This window comes from Silene latifolia, chromosome 9, assembly GCF_048544455.1.
Source record: "Silene latifolia isolate original U9 population chromosome 9, ASM4854445v1, whole genome shotgun sequence".
NCBI classification, from domain to species: domain Eukaryota; kingdom Viridiplantae; phylum Streptophyta; class Magnoliopsida; order Caryophyllales; family Caryophyllaceae; genus Silene; species Silene latifolia.
The window spans coordinates 14274350-14283100 of NC_133534.1; the positions used below are offsets into that span (position 1 = coordinate 14274350).

General features: G+C 37.2%; 2 protein-coding genes and 1 long non-coding RNA gene across 3 annotated transcripts; all 3 read left to right on the forward strand.

Annotated features, from left to right (window-relative positions):
* The first annotated feature begins 1545 nt into the window (after positions 1–1545).
* On the forward strand, positions 1546–6224 carry LOC141599163 (membrane-anchored ubiquitin-fold protein 3-like). The gene is made up of 3 exons (XM_074419089.1): positions 1546–2239; positions 3578–3748; positions 5773–6224. Exons 1-3 carry the CDS (start codon positions 2107–2109, stop codon positions 5826–5828), a joined length of 360 nt encoding a protein of 119 aa, XP_074275190.1. The 5' UTR covers positions 1546–2106; the 3' UTR covers positions 5829–6224.
* LOC141599164 (uncharacterized) lies at positions 3757–5511 on the forward strand. The gene is made up of 2 exons (XR_012523741.1): positions 3757–4029; positions 4219–5511. It is a non-coding gene; the product is annotated as an uncharacterized LOC141599164 (long non-coding RNA).
* A 404-nt stretch (positions 6225–6628) lies between the features above and the next one.
* On the forward strand, positions 6629–7935 carry LOC141599165 (uncharacterized). The gene is made up of 2 exons (XM_074419090.1): positions 6629–7106; positions 7453–7935. Exons 1-2 carry the CDS (start codon positions 6944–6946, stop codon positions 7794–7796), a joined length of 507 nt encoding a protein of 168 aa, XP_074275191.1. The 5' UTR covers positions 6629–6943; the 3' UTR covers positions 7797–7935.
* Positions 7936–8751: the final 816 nt, after the last annotated feature.

Below are 8751 nucleotides of genomic sequence, written 5' to 3' on the forward strand. Positions count from 1 at the left end.
TAAAAGATGGTTAAGTTGAATTCTTTTGTCATGCGCGGTCTTAACACATATATGATATAGCCACTTTTATTGCTCAAACTTCCTTAACGAGAGGCTTATTTACTGACATTGCTAATAAAATCTCTCTTTAAATTTGGGTGATCTAACGACGGTTAGTGAAAAACACAAGACGTTTTGTGAGACCCTTTGTATGACAAAGTAGTGAAGACATCAGGGACTAAATTTTTTTTGGCTAGCACCTAAATACCAACTACAAGCAATAGGTAGGTTTTCTTTCACAGTTATAGGTCACAATGTGAGATGTTGCTTATGTGGTTTTAAAAACTTAATTCCTTTGGATATTGTATGATGTGACAACCTGTCGCAATATCTCTTTGTTCGTAAATTCCTGCCCAACACTAAACTCGCAACCACTTTTAGGAATCTCACTTGATTTATGCCAGTTATTTATATATTCAACATCTATGGTATGGACCTTAATAAACAACAATATTGCATTCTCCTTTTCAATCTAATCTCCAGAATAATACAAAGATGGTAACGCTTCGTCGATGTTATTAGTTGACAAAGACACATAACCAATTGAAATCCTAAACTTCATTAAGCATATTTGTGAATGAGAAATTAGTAGGTTGTAAATGGGTTTGTCTTATTTCAAACGGTTGTTCAAAAGGTGTCAACTCAATGAACAAATCTATCGAGATGACTTTCGATTGACACACACTTACTCACATTACCTTCAAATTAAACTACGAACATTACTCAACGATAATACTTTGTACACAAAATCTCATTGAAGACGTGCGATATCCGTCACAAGCTTGTGAGTTGTGACGGATACCGTTTCCTCTCACAAAATGTCCATTGAGAGGTGAGTGGGAAGCACATGGGGGGTGCCCCACCTTGTCCCCAGGTCTCCCTCTTTGTGAGAGGTTACAAGCTTGTGACAGGATTAGCCCGTCACAAGCAAGACTAGGTGTACTTTGTAACATCTCATACTTGGGAATTTTATTTTTATATTAAGCTGAAATTTAGTTTTATCAACCTCTCATACTAATAAGCGAAGCACAAAATCAATTCAATTTAATCAACGAAGATAACTAAAAATAGCATAATTAGCACCCGTAGAGAATTTAGGATGGAATGAGGTTGTTGATAATGACAGTTGATATTTGGGTGATTTTTTTTTTTTTTTTTTTAATTTATGAAAAGTTAGGGTTAGGGTTTGATTTGAGATTTTTTAGGGGTATGTCGATTGTCGAGTAGATGAAAGTTGCTCATGTTTTTTTGTCTATTATGATAGATAAAGGTAAGTCACTACTTCAACCAGTGACTTTACCTTCTTACAGAAGATGAGCAGCATTACCCGTACATCTTTTTTCTTGATGAAAATTGGTAAAAACACTACATTAAGTAGCTGCATCACTTAAAATCACGATACAAAATAAAAACTACGACTGGTCCATTAATCACAATTAATTTGACACAAACAAAAACTCCAAGTTACTTGGTCAAATACTCAAATAGCCTTAAAACGCCAAAAAATTCGAAAATAACTGGTCACAAACGGAAATGGCCCTCCCTCTTTGAGGATTATTCAGACAGTCTCCAATATTGACCCTTCCTACCTCAAATCAAATCACTTTCTTTTAGGGTTCTTAATTTTAACATTCATACCCTTTTCCCCTTTACTAATCCCTAATCTAATCACTAATCACCCTAATTCACCCATTTTAATTAACCCACCAAACAAACAAAAAGACAATTTCCACCCTTCCTTTTCACCAATTTTTCTCAAATTAATACTACCAAATTACCAAGTCCCCTTTGCATTTGTCATTATATTCCCTTAATTCTTGACTTATTCTTCCACTTGCTTAATCTAATCAAACTACCCTTTTGATTAATTACTCTTCTTTTTTCATTATTTTTTATTTTATTTTAATCTTTGTTTTTTCTCAAGTAAAGTTGTTGGTAACACATTTGGTGATGTTTATTGGTTGTTGGTTAGGAAGTTGAGGAAGAATCTTGTTTCAATTTTAAGCCTTTCTTTTGTTTCTTTTTGGTTTTTTGGGTTTCAATTTTTGGGTTAAAAACCTTCCACAAATGCCGGAAGACGAAGAATTGGTTGAGTTGAAATTCAGATTATATGATGGGTCGGATATTGGCCCGTTTTTATATCCACCCGCTTCCACCGTTGCCATTCTTAAGGACAGAATTCTAGCTGAGTGGCCTAAAGGTTTATCCTTTTATTAATTTTAATTTGTTTTTATTTAATTGCCTATGACGGTTTCAGATGATGATTCATGTCCGCCGACCCCAAATCATTTTTTGTTGTTTTTGTATATTAGATGATGATTGAATGAAGTTTGTTTTTTTGGGCATGCTTTAATTTAGTTGATTTTGATTGTTTTATGTGATAGGGAAGTGTTTCCTTTTTCGGGTTTTATTAGAGGAATAGAGGATAGTAGTAATTGGCTATTTGGGTTGTTTAGAAGAGCTTGATTGTGTCAATATAATCATTAAATGAGGTTGAAGTGGGATCTGTGGAAGGTTTTGTGTCTTTGTTTACTTGCCTGGTTTAAGGCGAGTTACTAGGCCAGCACAAAAACTTGTGTAAGACGGTTTTTATTGTAAAACCGCTAGGCTAGTTTAAACAGCTTCAAGGGCTCCTGCATATGGTTGTGGACTTGGCAGACCCGAATGAAGTTAATAACATAGGGATGCTCTTTTTGGCAGACCCGAATGAAGATTGGTGTTGAGAATTGTACGAATGACCGTTGTTACAGAATAAAAAGAAGTTCAAATCAGTTTAGTAAATTGTTTTGCTGTATCCCATCACAATTTAAACAAATGAATGGTGAGTCTTTGGCGCCATTGTAAATGTAAACTAAGTGTACATCAGTCATAAGGCTGGAATTAGTTCTGATGGAAAATTGAGCGTTTTAGCCAAATTCGTGTATGTTTCTCCTGCTGTGGCATTATGTAGTTGCCTAGCTTCTTATGTTGATTTTGTCAATATAATCATTAAATGAGGTTGAAGTGGGATCTGTGGAAGGTTTTGTGTCTTTGTTTACTTGCCTGGTTTAAGGCGAGTTACTAGGCGAGCACAAAAACTTGTGTAAGGCGGTTTTTTATTGTAAAACCTCTAGGTGAGTATAAACAGCTTCGAGGGTTCCTGCATATGGTTGTGGTGGGGGGAGGAGTCGGATGAACACATCCTTACCTTGTGAATACAACATAGGAATGCTCTTTTTCGCAGGCCTGAAGCCCTGAATTGAAGATTGGTGTTGAGAATTATACGTATGATGACCGTTGCTTCAGAATAAAAAAAAAAATATTCAAATCAGTTTAGTTAATTGCTTTGCTGTATGCTGCATCCCATGACAATCTAAAACAGATGAATGGTGAGTCTTTGGCGCCATTGTAAATGTAAACTAAGCCTACATCAGTCATAAGGCTGGAATTAGTTCTGATGGAAAATTGAGCGTTTTAGCCAAACTCGTGTATGTTTCTCCTGCTGTGGCATTATGTAGTTGTCAAGCTTCTTATGTTTTCATATATCTGGTTTGTGCAGATAAAAAGATAGCACCGAAGGGGGTTAATGATATAAAGATCGTAAGTGCTGGAAAAATATTGGAGAATAGCAAGACTGTTGGGCAATGTAGAATGCCTTTTGGCGAGCTTCAAAAAGGGGTAATCACCATGCACGTTGTCGTTCAGCCTTCCGTAGCAAAATCAACAAAAGGTATTGTATTTGCTTATCACCTGCGAAAGCAAGGATTTTTTTCGTCCATAATTTGGGTTTTGTTCATTGATGCTTTTTACCCTTGTGGTTGAGTGCTGCTTATTACACTTGAATTCCTCTTATGTGGCCACCCTTGTATCTTGACTGCATGAAATTCTTGTAATTTATGGAGAATCGAAAAGCTGTTCCGGAATAGTGTGATTCTTCCTTAAGATCCTACATAGTTGGAGTATGGGAAATTAATGATCAAGAAGCTTCTTTAGAAAGAGTGAAATGATATAGTATCCTTGATAAAACTTTTTTCTACGATCTTTCCTGGAATCTTTAACCTTTGCCTTTAATAAAAAAGGCTATGGGATATTAATAATCAAGAAGCTTCTTTAGGCAAAAGAATAAGCTCAAAGTAGTATCATTCCGTAATTAAACTTCATTTTAAAATCTTTTGGTGGAATCCTTAACCTTTATCTCAGATCAAAATGGGAGAGGCACTTAATCCGTTGTCTAATCGAGGAGGGATTGAGCGTAGCTAATAGGAAATTATAAGATAGTGTTATCCAAATTTGCTGATTGTGGACATTCAGTACCGTCAGTTAAAAAGTTAAAGGAGTTAGACATTACAAGAGAGTTAGCCCGTGTTTGGATGATGGATTTTGAAGGGAAAGGGGGAAACGAAATCCCTTGTTTGGATATTATGTTGGGTTGGAGGGAAATGGAAAAGAAGGAATCAATTTTCCCTCGTGCAAGCCAAATTAACCACCCATCCCCCCTTTCTCTCTTTTTCCCTCCTGTAATTTTCCAGACAAGCCTGCCTGTAAGTTGCTAATGTAGAAGATTTCGCCGTAGAAACTGCAAATGAAGCAATAACGAGTTTCATAGGAAAGAGGTCTATGATTTACTAGAAACTAGATTTTCAAAGACGACACTTTTTGCTTCCTTTTCAACAACATTGCTGTGTTTGTTTCCCCTCTCATATACTTCAATCTCCAATATCTTAGCCTTTGTCTTCATGGACATCTAAATCCAATAGTAGACGTCGTTCTGTAATTTAGCTGATGGTTTTTTTTTTTTTTGGTCGTGTTTTTGAGCCACTTGCGGTATTTTTTGCTTGTGAATAACCTTGATTTTAACTTCTTGTTTTTTTCACCTTGTTCTGTAACTGGCATTTTGAACAAGAAACGATTCTGCGGTTTGTACTGGTGTTAAAAAGTTGGATGTAAAAATGTCAAAATCAATTGCTCTCGTAGCACTTAAAAACTTAGCCCAGCCTTATATTATGTGATCTGCACTATGTAGTATTGGTGGCGTATTGGTGACTTGGTGTCAGCTCTTGTATAAAAAGATTCAAACCACAGCAATTTTGGAAAAGGTTACACTGATTAAGACACAGACAAGAGTTACACTGATTAAGAGTAGTATCACGAAACACATACTGCTAACTTTTGTGAATTGTGAATACCAGGAAGCTAGTTACGGCCCTCCCTAGTACTAATTTCTCCCGTAATTTTCCCAAAATGCTACTCCTGTCTTCTCACACTTACCCCTTCACTATTTTATCCTATTCCTTTCGCGGCCATCACCGTTCTCCGCCCCCTTTGGCCACTTTTCCCTTTTACTGCCACCACACTCTATAACTCAAGTTGCAAACAGCCACAATATTCAACACTCAGACACCATTCCGTGTCACTCATTCTTCCTCTACCTTATTTTCAAAAAAATGCACCCCTTCATTCACTCTTTATCTTTCATTGAGTCCCACTCCTTGATCCTCCCCCATCGGCCATCTCCTTTTGATTATCACCGGGGCCTACATATGCAAATTTTACATTCCAACCAGAATAATTTCTCCATTATGCACTACTCCTCTATCTTAGGTATTGTTCCAATTGTATCTTATTCGTTATGTAGACATTCTGTGTGGAATCTATCCCCAGTATAATTTTATTTGACTTCTTTCTAGTCAGTAGTCATGTTAGGATTTATCTCTTTTTATTTTGCTGCTAACGGTTTCTGTTCCTTTCGTGCAGAAAAGAAGCTTGACGAGTCTGAAAAAAGCTGCATATGTTCATGTTCAATATTGTAAGGGTTTCCTCTGCCATTTCTTCTACCTGGTGCATCGTTTACACGTCACTGAAACAATGATTGCATTGCCTTTATTAGAAATTAATCAAGGTTGACAAGACTCGTACTATCCTGATTTGCTAGGAATCGTCCATCATGTATTTTATATCTCATTTGTCATTGTCGAGTTTTTGTGATCCCTTCTGTGTATCATTATTATTATTCAGCTGCAATGTATAGTTTGGAGGAAGAAACTTCTGCTCATTGGGTTCTCTCTTAAATACAGCCTTATCTTTTTTTTTTCCCTTTCCGGTCTTTTCCTATTTTGGTTTGTGTATGTTATCTTTGTACTCTCCTTGTGCAAACATTGAATTTTTGGAATTACATGATGTATAAGACATCCACGGCCATGGCCGAAGAGACTACTGTATTAATGAATCTTGATTCTCTTGGACAACAGCACAACGGCCTTGTGACCGAGTTGTGTGCTTAGGAGATGATTTGTCTCCGAAGACTCTGATAGATTCTTCCAAGGCCGATTGTGGCAAGCTATGACCAACTGACAGTAGGCTTAGGTAGGTTAGGTTATATGGTCCATTTGGTGCTATAGACTTCGTTGAACTTTTTTTTTTTTTTTTTTTTTTGGCAGCCGTAAAAAAAAAAAAAAAAACCTTATACAGGTCTGAACCCCTCCAATCCCATTATTCACGAGGATAGCTCTCCGGGGGCTCGTGACCAGCTCGAGTCTCTGGGCTTGCCTCCTCACGTCGATCACGTCTCATTTAGGAGTCTTATCGCCCCCGCTCCCACATATTCCACTAGAAAAAAGGGTAATTCCAATAGCATGAAAGCATTGATTGGTGATCACATACAGTTTGCTGTGCTTGAATTCATAACAGCAATAATGACTACTACTACTACTACCACCATGAAAGACTCGTTGCAAGTATGGGGCTGTAATAACTCCTGCTGAACTCCTACTTTCCCATGATTACCTTAATTTTTCACCTATAAAAACACCCCCACATTTCTGCAAAAGGAAGACAGATAAATACCTAATTCATCCAAGTAAAAAGGGTTGTTTACCGTCTCTATTCTCTATTATCTGTGCGCTCAGTAATAGTGCTTTGTGCTCCCATGGAGAAGCTCATCGTCGTCTTTCTTCTCCTCCCATTCCTCCATTTCTCGCTTTCCCAAAGCAGGGCCGAGCCTGTTGGATCTCAGATCAGGGTCGTTGGCTCTGTTTACTGTGACATTTGCTCTAATAACACATTCTCAACTCACAGCTACTTCATTCCAGGTAACATTTGTACAGTACACTTCATATACATCACACTTTCATAACCAGAAATAACGACATTAGGGAAGACTGTACTTAGGGGCGTCTTGAAACAAATGGAAGCCCGGTGCACCATAAAAAATAAGGCCCCAAATATGAACGTACAAGTGTACTATGCTTCGATGTTTGTATTAAATTTCATCGATAAAGCTTATAAATTCGGTGTCCAAAGCCGGAGGCCGGGTTCCTGCGCCTGTGGTTGCACGGGGTCTTAGACACCCCTGAGTCTGTACTATTATAAAAACTAACAATATAAGTTTACGTACGCTTTTTTTTTTTTTTTTTTTTTTTTTTTTTTTTTTATCAGGAGCTGAAGTAAAAGTAGAGTGCAAGTTAAGGGCAACAGCAGAAAGAACAACAGAAGAAATAACATTATCAGTGAACAGAAGAACCAATAAATTAGGAATGTATCAGATGGTGATAACAGGAGTAGATGGTATAGATTGTTCCAAGGAAAGAGCTGTTGTCTCACTTTGTAGGGCCACTTTGTTAAGGACAGCCCCATCATCTGGTAAATGCAATGTGCCTGGTTTAAACACTACATCTGATGTTGTTTACTTTAAGTCTAGTGAACAAAATGTCTGTATTTATGGGCTTGGTGCTCTTAATTTTAGACCTTCTAGGGTTAACAAGGCTTTATGTGGGAAGTAATTAGTAGCCTCTTGTAAGGGCAGTTGAGTCTGTATCGAGTCGTTTGTTATATATACAACGGTCTTATTTAATAGTATGAACTTACTGATCTATGGTCATTTTATTTCAGTAAATCTAATAATATGTAACGAAATTTTCACAATTGACACTGAAATATCAGTAATATGAATCCCTTAATATTCAGGACATTTAGTTCATATATCAGAAACACCTTACAAGCTGACAGAAAACCGAAAACAAAGTACAGTTAAAACTTTGTCATAAACTATACTTTTGTATTGATGCAGGGGATGCAATTCCAGCATCTCCGCTTACTGCATCTCAATCATAAACACCCATATAAACCCGTCCCTATAATATTAAAAAGAAAAACAAGAAGGGCGGTATGTATCAGCAGGAAATCTGAGATTTCTGAGGGATCAAATCAGTAGGCTGTAAGAAGGAATACTTGAAGCTGACTGATTTCCCTTTTTTGATCGGACGACCGCTGTTAATAAGACAACTGTCACCTTTCACTTGAAGTACACCAGGGTTTACCGGTTGGACGGTGCTGAAACCGAGACATCTGAGGTAAACACGCGACTGAGCACACGGGCAGTTGTTGGTGATGATCACCTGGTATTCTGGTTGCCCTTCTATTGTATTTCCTGTTCTTTTTGTTGTCACTTTGATGTTTGATATCCCACATTTGTATGAGTAACCTGTCATTTTGCAATGTAGTAAAGTTTTAGTTAGATAAAGGGAGTAGTGACGGATTTTGATCCGAAAAAATAAAATAGGGAGGCGGACTTATGTCCTAGACATGAACATATATTAAACACTTTTAAACTGCACATGTCAGCAGGCTGAGCTGATAAAGTTATGAAAGATTATACTCATGATTTGGATTTAAATCCCGTCAGGATTATATTATAAATGGTTAATCAATACGAACCTTGTTGGCAAAGAAGGGAGA

Excerpts from the sequence above, each read along its gene's own strand:
- LOC141599165 (XM_074419090.1), top strand. The coding sequence starts at position 6,944 with ATGGAGAAGCTCATCGTCGTCTTTCTTCTCCTCCCATTCCTCCATTTC. Across the intron at positions 7,107-7,452 it reads TCACAGCTACTTCATTCCAG|GAGCTGAAGTAAAAGTAGAG; the intron begins GTAACATTTGTA and ends TTTTTTTATCAG.
- LOC141599163 (XM_074419089.1), top strand. The coding sequence starts at position 2,107 with ATGCCGGAAGACGAAGAATTGGTTGAGTTGAAATTCAGATTATATGAT. Across the intron at positions 2,240-3,577 it reads TCTAGCTGAGTGGCCTAAAG|ATAAAAAGATAGCACCGAAG; the intron begins GTTTATCCTTTT and ends TGGTTTGTGCAG. Across the intron at positions 3,749-5,772 it reads CGTAGCAAAATCAACAAAAG|AAAAGAAGCTTGACGAGTCT; the intron begins GTATTGTATTTG and ends CCTTTCGTGCAG.